This window comes from Cynoglossus semilaevis, chromosome 11, assembly GCF_000523025.1.
Source record: "Cynoglossus semilaevis isolate Cse_v1.0 chromosome 11, Cse_v1.0, whole genome shotgun sequence".
Taxonomy (NCBI): Eukaryota; Metazoa; Chordata; class Actinopteri; order Pleuronectiformes; family Cynoglossidae; genus Cynoglossus; species Cynoglossus semilaevis.
In genome coordinates, this window is record NC_024317.1 from 5584639 (window position 1) to 5598039 (window position 13401).

The following is a 13401-nucleotide window of genomic DNA, read 5'->3' on the forward strand; positions in this document are numbered from 1 at the left end:
AAAAAAAATTCTAAAAAAAATTAAAAACCCGACAAAAATTTCTTGAAAAAAATTTCTTGAAAAAAAATCTGACCCAGTCTTTTTTTTTTCAAATTTTTTTTTGAGAAATTTAGTTTTTCAAAAAAATATTCAGGAAAAAAAAATTTAGTTGAAAACATTTCTCGAAAAAAAAATGTTATAAAAATTCTTGAAAAATTAAAAAAAAAAAAAAAGACTCCAAAATGTTATAAAAATTCTTAAAAAATTAAAAAAAAAAAAAGACTCCAAGTCCAGTTCATCAGGGCTCACATCTGTGGTCACCTCGTGGTCCGGACAATGAGGACACTCCACAGATCCTCATTATTGCTGTTTGACAAGGACTGGGTCAGACCCAGGGGACCCTGGGTCCCAGACCCAGGGATCCTCAGTCAGAGCAGAGACTCCCTGTGACCTTTTTTTTTTTTCAAAAAATTTTAATTTTTTTTTTTCAAAAAAAATTTCTTGAAAATTTTTTTCACGAAAAGAAAGACTCCCAAGTCCAGTTCATCAGGGCTCACATCTGTGGTCACCTAGAAAATTTACTAAAAATATATAATTTTATGGTACATCCTCCATTGGTCGAAAGCAATTACAGATTTGTCTATACATACAGATCAATGAACGTATTTGCATATTTTCTTTTTATTCATTTGTAAATGTACTCACACATTTGCAGATCCTTTTGCTACAAAACAATGGCCCAATAGTAGGCCATACTAATATAAATTTACTTTTATGTAGTACATCAAGCAAACCTATATTGTAACTTTTTAACAGGTATATTTTAATTTAATGTGGAATAAACCGGCATAAGTCTGTTGATGCTCTATGTGTAGATGGAGGGAGAAATATATATATATATATACATATATATATATATATATATATATAGAGAGAGAGAGAGAGAGAGAGAGAGAGGGCCCCAGCTACAGAACAAAAGCATCTTTGTGAGTGATTAGAACCACATTTTTACTTCCTCTCTCTCTCTCCCTCCCTCCCCCAGCTCTCTTTTTTTCTCTCTCTTCTACAGCATCTACCTCTTCACTCCCTCTCTCCATCCCTTATCTCTATCTTTCTCACTCTCTCTGTCCCTCTCTCTCTCTCTCTGAAACCACTGAAACAATCAACATCAAAGGTTGAAAACAGTACTCGGAAACAATCTCAGCAGATATGCTGTGGGTGCATGTGGTTCTACTTCCTCTTCACTCAGTTAACGCTCTCCCCTTCTCTCTCTCTCTCTCTCTCTCTCTCTCTCTCTCTCTCTCTCTCTCTGTCACACACACACTGCCTGGTCTCTCACTTATTATAATTCCATAGATGTCCACCTCTTGCCCTTCCCACTCTCTCTGCTGATATGATGCTGTTCTCTAACATCTCATGCAGCCTGGTGCGAGGGTTCTGGAGCGGCTTTCACCTCAGTCCTCCACAGACTGTTCTTTCTATGTTGGCTCTCTCTCTCTCTCTCTGTCTCTCAGTTGACAGAAAAGCCTCTGAAGCCTCAGGAGCCTGTGCCAAACAAAGAGCAGAGCCATGTACGTGCTTGTTGTAAGAAGAGGTAGAGCTGCTGTCAGCACAGTAAAACATGACATGTTTGGTTGGAATTGCATTAAAAGAAAAGTAACTGCCATATTGTGGCATTCTTGCAATATTTAAATTATGTTGAAGGAGCCGATTGTACCGTCATCGTGGAATGATTGCCTGATTTGCTGGATGAAGAATAAACTAAATGTTGCCTCATTGGGCTTCATTAATTATTGGTCCGACTGACAATTATAATAATATCAGCAATTGGAAAGTTGTGCTTTTATAACATGTATATTACTTTATTAGTACGTAATATTATGGGGCCACTTTTGTAGCAAAACCATCTGCAAATGTGCGAGTAGATTTACAAATGCGTTAAAAATATTTTATGTACATTAGTTTGCCTTACATTAATGAAAGACTGGCAGTTTATGTATGAAAAAAGCAGTTGCAGGAGAGGGCAAGAATTCAAAGTGTGGCAATGTGAATTAACTCACAGGCAGCTATTTGGTTGCTATTTTTGTAATCACACATCCTTCAGAGGGTCACACAGGGAGTGGAATTTGATATAAGACCACAGCTATCTGTGGTCAAATCTACGATGTCACAATTGTTTTCACAGACTGAAAAAGAAGGAGACAAAAAAAAGGAGGGAAAAAAAGTGCTGAAACAATACTTTTCTAACACCACTGTTGCCCACACCATCTCTGACCCTCATGCCCAGACAGACACTGTGCTCCCACAGATACACATCTACAAATGCCTCAGTGTCAGGGCCAGACTGTTTCAGATGAGTGATGGTACACAAATTGTCTAGGAGGTTATGGTGTTGTCAGCAGAAGTGAAGCCTGTCTCACCAGCCTTTCGCTGCTGTGAATTACCTCACACCTCTGCCACGCCTTCAGGCATCAATCACCAGAAGTCGTGCTTCGCAGCAGCGCTCCACGTTTTGGACGAGCCCTGTTTGTATTTTCTGTATAAAAATTCACAACCATAGAAACAGAAACTCAACCTGGAACCTTTTCCTATGGGCTTTATTGTTAAAATGTCAATAAAAAAAGCAGTTCTACTCTCAGAAAAGAATCACAAAAAAGTTAAAAAGAATAATTCCACTGATTCTGTTTTGTTAAAGATTTGCACTAATTACGGAGTTTTTTCACCGTTATGAACATAAACACACACGTTTGCAGGATTTTCATCTCATCGTGGTCAGTATTTTGGAATTAACTCTAGAGAAATCTGTGAAAGAATGTGTGTGTAAAAGGTGGAGAGCTCCTTGTAAATACTTTAAATGCACAATTATCAACATAGGGCTGAACTGTGACTCAATTCTGGGGAAAAAAACTGACCTAGTTTTGTATCCTACTGCAATTTATATAGCTTAATGCACGCCAGACTGGAGGCTGAAATTTCCCACAGTGAGTCACCGCAGCACGTAGACTGAAATAGTCCACCAAATAAGTGAAGAAGTCAATAAACAGAACTGTAAAAATGGCAAGTTGGGTAAATTCCATTTTTTATACACAGAATGTCAATATACAGTATACTGATGACTAACAAACTCTCATTAAATTCATTTTTAAGTCATATTGAAAATCTGCCTTGATATATAAAAATAAAATATTGAAAAAAATTTTAGGAGTGGCCTTATTTAAAACCTTAATTCTACTTGTTAACGCTAAAGAAACTTCAAAAATCTAGATCTAAGAAAGATGAGTCTAATTCTGAATCTCCTGTGGCCTGGTATTAAATAATCTATGGACCAGAACTGAATGTTTTCAAGAAAATATGATTTCTTGATAAATTGGTTATTGATGAATAAATTCATATGCATTCATTCAGGTCTAATTTTTGTGTTCTCATACCACAACTTTCACTGCCTAAGAAAGAAATCTCAGTTATTCTTAACAGTTAACAAATAACAAAACAAAGGCAAAGGATGGAAACTGATGCTTAATGTGTGTGGATAAAATTCAGAATTACCCTGTTTGACAAGAAAATATCCTTTTCTGTATTATATATGTATGTATGTATTATATATATATATATATATATATACATATATATATATATATATATACACATACATAAATATGGAGAAATAAACTGTTTCTGAAAAAGTCCTCACAGAGTAAAGCCAAGGCAAAATGAGTGTGGTGAGGATTTATGAGGATATAATATAACAGTATAGCTCAGCCCTGCTTGTATGTAGCCTGGAGGAAGCACAATCTCTGCTGACTGGAGCTTCCTGTCCAATAGCCGCAGCTCACAAGTCCGTCAGTGGGAGTAAAAGAAGGAGCCGAAGAGAGACGGAGTGCATAGGAGGTACACTGCTAAGGTTAAGAGTTGACACAAGTTTTGGGAGGAGGTGTGCTTGGACTTGGTTTGCAGAAACTCGGTAGAAAGCGAAGGGATCTGCAGCTGGAGACAAAGACTTTTCAAACTTCTTCCCAACATCTGGTCTGCTGGAGGACGGGGGGAGCCACACAGAGAAACTTTGGAGGCGGAGAGAAAAAACTATTTCGGCTGCAGAAAAATGCATTGAATCGGGGGGTGGGGGGGGAGTTGGACATCTATCTGAACCTTGGGGAGTTTTGGTTCCGGCGAAGTGATCAGAGTGGAGGGACAGAAGACGGGAAAGGTCTTGGAAGGGCGAGAAGTAAAAGTGAAGTGGTCAGAAAATGAATTAGCCCGGAGCTCGCCTGCTCCGAGTCCCAGCCAGAGAGAAGGTAAGAGATTGTTTTTTGTTTTTTTTTTCAGTCATGTTGACGTTTAATGTCGTTATTCCTTAGTTAAACTGCAGACATAGGAAATTGGTTCTGACACATCACGGTATCAACGTGCACGGACACGTTTTGTGACAGCAGGGCGCAGACCGGCAATAAAGGTAAACAGAAAACGCCCGTTACTAGAGAACAGTAACAATTAGTGTGAGAGTGCTTCACGCTGCAGAGCTGCCTCTTTACAACGAACAACTGTTTTTTTCTTTTACAAAAGTCCAGAGTTATCCTGCAATTTTTAATACCCCGTAGAAGTTTAGCACGAGTTTCAGTGCGCGCTCATCTTATCGCTGTTTATCTGAAACTTCTTCAATCTTACAACATCTGCCAACTTCAAGTTTTCATTCAATTCGGGGACATAAAAAAACCCTACAAACTCCGACAAAAGTCGATGTTTGTTTTATTTGTTTGTTTACGTTACGACAGTTGATGCCTATACCTTGTCATTAGAACGTTTTGGTGGCGCAGACGTGTAGCGCGCCGCGGGAGCGCGCAAACAGCTGGACAGCTGAGCCAAACTCAAGTTGGCACGTGACCTAGAAACTGTAGCAAATTAACTTTTTGTCTTGGTATTATATTAAAAAAAATGCATTAACAGCAACAAAGACAACCACAACAAAAATAATAACAGTAATAAATAAATAAATAAAATAATCTTAGGAAAGCAGTTTTTTGTACATAACTTAATGATAAATGAAGTCAATTAGTTGCAATGTTGTAAAGGTTGTTCTCCATCGCTTCACTACTGTTGGACCATCTGGCTGCCAGTACCATGCTGTGTCCAATCCCTTCACTTCTAGTTCTTCTAAAATGATCATCTATTTCTTATTTGTTACTTGTTTCTTTCAACATTCCCCATAACAGTTTTCAAATAGTGTTTGTCTTCTTCAATTGTAACAGGTTTAAATATTTACAATGTTCAAATTTTAGTGCTGCTGCACATTTCACATCAATCAGTAACCTAACAATTTAAGGAAAGATACAGGCTGTTAATGTTAAATCACAGTCAGAATAGAGAAATTCTTAGGAATTTCTGTCGTGTTACCAGAGTTTCATCAGAACAACACACCAGTTCATCACTTCCTTTCGTGATTCTTTTTAGAATAGCTAAAAGGGATTCATGCTGGTTCAAGCCTTGAATGACGTCACCCTAAAGTTGGCCTGTTTTAGGTCAGTTTGAGCATCAACAGGGAACTTTCACATGACAGAGAGTGACAACCTAATAACGTAATTTACGCTTGTCTCCCTTCTCCAATCCAGGCCCACTCCTTGGCCGCTCCACCTCCTTCCAAAAGAGCCAGACTGACGTCCATGGATGAGGAGGGGAAGAATGCTCTTGCCATATCCCCAGACCCTCCCAGTGATGGGGACCCCGGTTTACCGGAGCGACTACTAAGTCCACATGAACCCTCGCCCCCCACAGATAGAGCCAACCGCTGCCCAAGCCCAGAACCATTTCTCACTGAAGGTAAGATAACAACTGTCGATGCGATGCTGCATGTCTTTGTCCGCATGTGTTTTCATGTTTGACCTTTTCAAAATAAACAAGAGATTCTAGAAACAGATGTGTTGTTGACCTGAAGGCGCCCAGAGTATGTTGTCTTGTTTATAGTATCAGACCTTGAGTTCTGCTCGACTTCTTTTGTTGTTGTTATTCGTGTATGTGTGTATGTGTGTATGTGTTTGTTTGTTTAAAAAAAAATGTAATGTATAATGAATAGTGGGTTGTGATAGAAAACTAAAAAAACCCTTAAGACATGATTGGTTGTATGTTTTGTCTTAGGAGATTGTGGTTTAAACAGCAGCAGTTAATAATTACAAATATTAGGCCTAGAGATGTGGACATCATGACAAAAAATATTGTTTATTCAGGGAAATGTCACAGTGATTCATGGATCAGAGGTCATCTCACCGACAGCTACCACAGTTTCTTTTTGATGTGGTTGGAGGTTGGCTTGTTAGGGGGACTTACCTCCACGAAACGATCTGAGGGAATAGGGACAGATTCAGCTCTGTGGAATGGTTAAAGGTCGGAATGGGACCCTTGGGGATTTGGAAATGAACCTACGACCCTTTGCTTTGTGTGATTAGTCATGGTAAGGGTTGACTGACATCAGGGTTGGGAACAGGAGTGTGTGCACCAAGTGACTCCTCCAGGATCATATTCAAGATAGTTTAAGTTCCGTCAGACAAGTAAAACCCTGACTATAGATCAGAGTGCTAAGTTCTACAGGGGGAATTAGGGCAGGTGTGGTTACTGCCCATTAGGGAAGCGAACAGTGATTTAAGAGTCTTATTGGCATAAAACCCAGCCACAAAAACCTTTGATGGCCGATGAATTCCTCTTGTTTATTTCCCTCTGTTTTAGTTTAGGTTTTTAAATGTCTGAGTCTTAACTCAAAACGTGGTGATAAGTGTGTTGAAAAACCAGAATTGGCTCGGGCACATTTCTGCTCCCTGCTACATTGTGGTTGACCATGATGAGCATAAGTACAGCATAGATTATTAAACAGTAGGTTGGTGTCTGAACATGCTCTCGTGGCCGAGCTGACTTCACCTCGAGCTCAAAGCCAGCACAAAGTATAGCTGTGGCTTCTCTAAATAAAGTTAGACTGCTTGTCTGGTCCGCTGGCCTCATTTGTGTGTGTGTGTTTAGGTAGACTGAGGTAGGTAAGTAAGTAAGCCAGAGAGGGAACAGCAACAAGGCCCTGCTTTCATCAATCTCTAGCACCCCGCCTGTCCCTCAGCCCACAGAGTGCATGACTTTGGGACAACACAACAGGCGCATAGATCCACCTGGAACTTACAACAAAGTTGCACGCATGATTGCATTAACTACCAGATATGAACTCCCAAAAATGGAGCCAATGACGACTAACCTCCCTGAACTCTCGCTTTGATTTTGACCTCATTCTGCCTGGCGCTGGGGTGTGGAATCCATTGCTTTGTTTAACAGTAACCAAACAGTAGCGAATAAATTATCCGTCATATAAATCCTGTTTTCATTTGACACAGAGCTGCAGTTATGGTTGCCAGAAACAGTTAGCTTAATGTTTTTCACATTAATCAAAGGAGAAAATATACTGAGTCGTCAGGGTTTTCAAGTCAACAAATGAGTCAGAAACGTCCACGTTTGTTGGCACACGGTCGTTGGCGTGCAAGCGGGAGTCAAACTGACTCCCGTCTCTGCTGAGCTGCCAACCTGTTAAACAGTTCTGTTTTAGCATCTTGTTGAACAATTCCTAATTTCCTGACTCAACAGGATCTCTGCCTGACTCACTCATTACATGGACATCAAGTGGTGTGTGTCAATGTGTTATTGACAGATGTGCATCTGTCTTGCTGTTGTAAGTGTTGCTCTCACTCAGGCATTAAGATGCAATGAGGCTGTCTGTTTATACAGGAGGCTCTTACCACCACATGCTAGCATAACTCTCTCATCGTCTTTCACCGCTGGCAGCTCTCACACGTTTCTTTTTTTTTGTCTCCCTCTGTTTTCACGCCTTCTTTTTGGACCATATCCCTCTTCCTATATCTGTTTACTGAATTGTGTGCAGTTTTATGAGCCAATAGCCACAAGTAAAGCTGGGGTCGTTTATTTGGACGGTGTCGCTGGTAATGATTCAGTTTTATGAGTTGGGCAAACAAAAGGAAAACCCAGACCATTGTTTTGTTATCATGATCTCAGTTTGCTTATCTTCTATGCTGCAGAATAAATGACACATTTCTCCTTGCAGGAAAACCCCTTTTGTCTGGCCCTGTTCTTTGCGTACAGGGCAACTGAACTCAGTTGATCTTGATAATATAGTCAAGAAACCAACAAACAATTTTGCATTTATTGTTTTCAAATGTTTGTTTAGGAATACTTTGAAGGTAACAAGGAGATACTCTAGAAACCTGATCAGGCATCAGATAAGACAAGAGGTTCTTACCGGGCTTCTCACTAACAGAAAGATGAGTTAGATACTGACAGTTGACTATTTTATAGAAATGTTCTGTTGGTCTCTCTGTCTAGTGTACCCTTTAACTCATTCATTCATTTTAAATGGTGTTTCTACATTTGTCCTCACCCTTTAGATTCAAGATGCCTTTGAATCTCCACATACACACACACATCACAAAAAACATAACAGACATTGCAGTCATATAATCAGTCGTTCCATCCACAAAGCGCTACACAACCTCTTGACAGTCCATTAGATCAACAATCGCTATCTGCTAGTTAGAGAAGAACTCTTTGAGCCCCCATGGACTTCTAAATAATTCTACTTCTCTCATTAAGTTGACAGATGGAAAAAGTTCTTGAGGTGTTTGGCTCCTGTCATCTTTTGAAATTATATTTAATTTTGAGTCAAATAGAAAAAAGAAAAGATAATACGTAAAGTGGCAAAATGGCACTGCTCACGTTGTTTATTTTGAGGCTTAAAATGGTACTTTGGTTTTTGTAACCCCATGACTGTTTTGGATACACGAGCCAAGGACAGCATATGACATATTTGACTCACTATGTGTAATAAAAGTCAGAATTTTTTTAGCAAAACAAAGAGAGGAAGAATCCCTCTTTTATTTTGATTTTTTAAAATTGTCTACAAAGAGCATTAACGGTAAAGCTTTTCCAGCTCAGGCAGCCAGGTGAGCTTGTGTCCACTTCTCTTTTTATGGGGCCAGAAATACTTCCATGATCTTTGTTTGATTTGCACTCCAGCAGTTAAAGCTTTGATAGGTCTAATCTTGTAATTAATGGTGCGACTGGATGGGATTTGTGATGTCGGACAGTTAAATGTCAGCCATTCTTTCTTGGCTGGAAGAACACCCCTTCATGTTTAACCCTTTTTAGGTGATAAGCTAACAATGGTAACATGCACAATAAAATAAACCTACAACTCACCTACCTTGACTAGTCTACTCTATTTTTATTTTGCTGTCGTAGATCTTCCTTCAACCTTTGGTTTGTCGTGAATCCCTGGTTGACATGTTAACATTTCCTTTAATAACCTACACACCACATTTGTTTTGCAGTTATTTAGCAACCAACTGCTGCTAACCCATTGTTAGCAGGTGAGCGAGCAAACGTAAGCTAACTCTCTTTTCACTCCTTTTCAATCGTTAAAGGGTTCAAAATATTTTCTGCTTGGAATGTCAGTCAACATGTTTACAATAGTCTTTGTCACGTCAATACACTTTAGATATTTGAAGTGTGACAGGTGAAGTGCATCACATAATGCATTTAAAACTCTCTCTCTCGCTCTCGCTCTCCCTCGCTGTCTTTTTCTGTGCTCCGCTCTGTACAAGATATTTGCCTACTTTCCCCGTTTTGGTCCCTGAGGTTTGTCGAGGCTTGTGTCTAATTTAGATTCTCACAGAGAGTGAAATAAAGTAGGAGCTGTTCAAGGCATTTTGCAGCATATTTGAACTCTGAAAAAGAACATTTTTCCTCTCACCACCTCGCAAGCATTTGAGAAACTTGCTGATGCTGCTTCTGCTGATCTTTCTCTCCATTCCTCTCTTTGTCATCAATTTCTTTGTCAAGCGCTGACTCCAAACAGCCATGCCCACTGTCATCAGCTGTTGACAGATGATGTCAACATGTGATTGTACAAATTACAAAGTGAAGTATTTCGTCTTGAGCCAGGGGCCTCTCGCTCTGAGTTACTGCTATGAAAAATGTTACATTTTCTTCCAAGGTTTTCTTTTACTGTATACATCATCCAAGACAGGTGAACACAGTTTTAGGGGATGATGATTCTTATGCACACTTGAGGTAGCATTCTAGACCAGTATAAGACAAAATTGCACATACTGTAGGATCACGCCATCGACTGGCTGTTTAGGATTCAAGTTATCTGCAGAAATGCTACACAATTCACAATCTGTACTGCATGTCCACACAGACCTGCCAAAAGAAGGCACATGTCAAAATGACCCTTTGACCTTCAAACTGTGGACAATATTGAATGGCTTAAAAAATGAAGGAAGCTGAAGTTAACTTTGTTTTTATTGTACTAAGAATCAAATCTCTCTGACCAGGCACTAGTTTTTTCTAGGTGCTATGACGTCTTCTACATTTCAAAAGTGTTTGAGAATTGTTTTGCACTGAGACACTAAATTTAAATTTGTAAAGTTGTCAGTGTGAGTGTCAATGGTTGCTTGTGACCAGTTGTTGCCCTCCAGTGAACTAGTGATCTGTCGAAAATGTCATTTCTACTGGCGTCAGCTTGAAAACAGCACTAGCACAGCCTAGAACTTTTTATAAATTTAAGTGTAAATATTTTCGATTACAGTGAATTTGATCACACAAACTGATTGTTGTCAAATCATCCCTCAGAAATGTTTTTCATTTAATCTATCAATCTTTTCATATCTTTGTAATATCTTACCATATTTTCGGTCTTTCTGCCTCAGACATTTCTTTGTTTCACCGTGGTACAAGGTGAGGACAAACGGTCCCAAGACCAACGTTATGATTTGAAACATGTAAAGAAGGGTCTCCAGTGTCTCCAACAGCATTGGCAACTTTTGTCATTTTATATTTGTCAAACATTGAGCTGCACTGTGTTGTATTTGGTTAAGGATTTGTTGAGAAAAACAATTGAAAATCAGAGCAAACATCCCATTTTAACAAAGGTTTATTAGAAACCTGTTAAAATGTTGACGTTTCACAAGGCATTTTTCTCTTCCTGAAGCTGAATGAACATTTATTGGAACTCTTTTTGGTCCTAAAACAAGACATAAAAGACTTCATCCGTCGTATACGCAGCACCATAGTATCGCGGCTGTATTTTCCCACAAACTGGAGGAATTTCTTAGACAAAGTAACACGTTTAGATTCTCTTTAAGCCAACAGCAGACAGTTTTTTTGTCGTTAATGAGCTTACACCGCTTAATTTTCTCAGCAACTATAATCTCTAAATTTGGACATTTTCCAGCTGTGCACTTTCACAGCCCTTCTTGTGTGTGTGTGTGTGTGTGTGTTGCACCAAAACAGCTGCCATTTCCTAATTTTTGCCATGTTTGTGCTCATATGGATGAATGCCTTCAAGGTAAGATACAGATAAAACTGCTGCTCTTTCCTTTTACATTACACCTCGTCCTTTATCAGAGTCTCATTTCTTATATGTGGTTTCAATCACTTCCACTTATTACTCTGGCAGAAGCTACTTCTGCACTGCCTCCACTAAACCGCTCTGCTGAACATTATTCTGCACGGTTGCTCTTCAACTTGTGAAATTGTCTTTTTCTCCAAAACCCTCAACTTATCTTAACACTCTTGAAGATAAGCCTGTGAGGTGTCTGAAATTGCCCGATTTCCTTTGTGAGCCTCAATAATGCGATTTAACATCAATCTGTGATTCCTAAAAACTCGTGAATTATTGGTTAATGTTGTAACAATAAGCCAATTAAACAATTTTCAGAAAACTGACCAAAGAAATTCTTTGTTCCTTTATCAGTCTAGGTACTGTTGGCTCAGAAGTGTCTCCACCCAAGTTTGTCCCTTCACACCCTGAATACTGAATCAGCGACTGCAGAGAAAGTTGGTAGATCAAACGTATCCGTAACAGGTTGATAATTTGGTTGACAGGAAACTTTGGTATAACGTATTTATATTTTGGAACATGTAAATAAACTAGTATACGTTTCTGTGTCTTATTTGACTATGTTAGAGTCTAATGAAAAATAACAAGGTATCACTGTACATGGCTCCTGGCCATAAACAAATAAGCAGGCGAAATGACATGCACACCAAAAACAGAATAGCAGACTGTTGACTAGATCAGGTGAAACAGGATATGTCACATGACCAGGCTGGGGTATAGAGGCTAAATGTTTGCACCCGTGTGTGTTAGTGTACACTTCCATACGCTACAGTAACCCTCCCCTCGGGTCTTCGCTCTTCTGCTGGACTGTTTGTTTACTGGGAGACTAAAGTTCTTTCTGCTGCGTCTCTTCAGAGCCACTGACACATGTTTATTTCACCAAACTGCACAGTCACATGAACAAACACATACACGGTCACAGACGCACAAACCGTGGCACATCCTCGTCCCCGCACACATGTAAACACACAGCCAGCCAGATCTCTTCAGTGGCTCTTGATTGCTCTGGTCTGATTTGAATTAGAGGCTCATCTTTCTTTCAGATCTCAGAAATGGCTCTGAGGTCGAGCGGTTTGGTGGTTTGATGCCGATGCCAACACACAGTTGGTTGAAGGCCTACTTGGATGGCACAAGGGGGATGTGTTCAGCTCCAACAATCGTGGTTTTGAACATTTACAGAGAGAAGCTTTTACTGAGTCACAAGGCCGCCATTCTTTTAACCCGTAGTAACCCATTAGCAGCAGAATTACAAAGTAGAATAAATAATGGACTAATGTACTGCAGTGTGGGCTGGTGCAGCTGACCGTACGACCAAAAATAAAAGTGTCGGTGTGCAACGGCCAGTACAGTCGACAGAAACTGATAGAAATGTTGCCCATAAAAAGTAAACATTTACCAGTGACATATATATATTGTGTCTTGCTAATGTAGCTAAATTTTGTCAAATCTTGTTACAAGTCTGCTGTGAAGCCATGGTCTGTACACTGAAGAACTCTATTCCCCAAGTTTGTTTACACTGGGATTTCATGTGGCTTCGATAATGATATAATTGTCCCCAAAAGCAGCTTCAGCAGAGAAGAAAACAACATGAGGCTGGAGATGAGAAAAAGAAGAAGAAGCAGCAGCAAAGGCAGCAACTGATGCAAAAAAAATAAATAATAATAATTCTTGATTTTTATTATTTATTTATTTATTTTTTTACTTATCTTCCAAAAGTCAGGACTCCCTGAGGTCAACTGTCTCCCATCATGGTCGTGATAATAATTAATAATATAAGTATAAGTAATAATATATATAATTAACATCAGCCTCTTGTAGGATTTTGATAAGTAAAACTAAAAGTCAAATTATAGAGGTCATAATAAACCAGAAAATATTTCAAATTTAAAACATGATGAGGCAACATATTTAGCTTTACTGACTGAACCAATGGAATAGAGGTTTAACTTGACTGTGAGCTAAATCGTGTAGCTGTTGTCTGAAAC

The 13401-nt window shown here is 39.2% G+C and overlaps 1 protein-coding gene across 3 annotated transcripts in view; it reads left to right on the top strand.

Annotated features, from left to right (window-relative positions):
• The first annotated feature begins 3616 nt into the window (after positions 1-3616).
• mdfi (MyoD family inhibitor) overlaps positions 3617-13401 on the top strand; it is a 25469-nt gene continuing 15684 nt past the window's right edge. The window contains exons 1-2 of one of the 3 annotated variants that reach the window (XM_025060172.1): positions 3617-4271; positions 5583-5790. In XM_025060172.1, coding sequence (XP_024915940.1) covers positions 5634-5790 — 157 coding nt within the window. In that variant the 5' untranslated portion in view covers positions 3617-4271; positions 5583-5633. Of the gene's footprint in view, positions 5791-13401 lie in introns of all 3 variants that reach the window. The other 2 variants (XM_025060171.1, XM_017036358.2) reach the window with 2 other exon arrangements.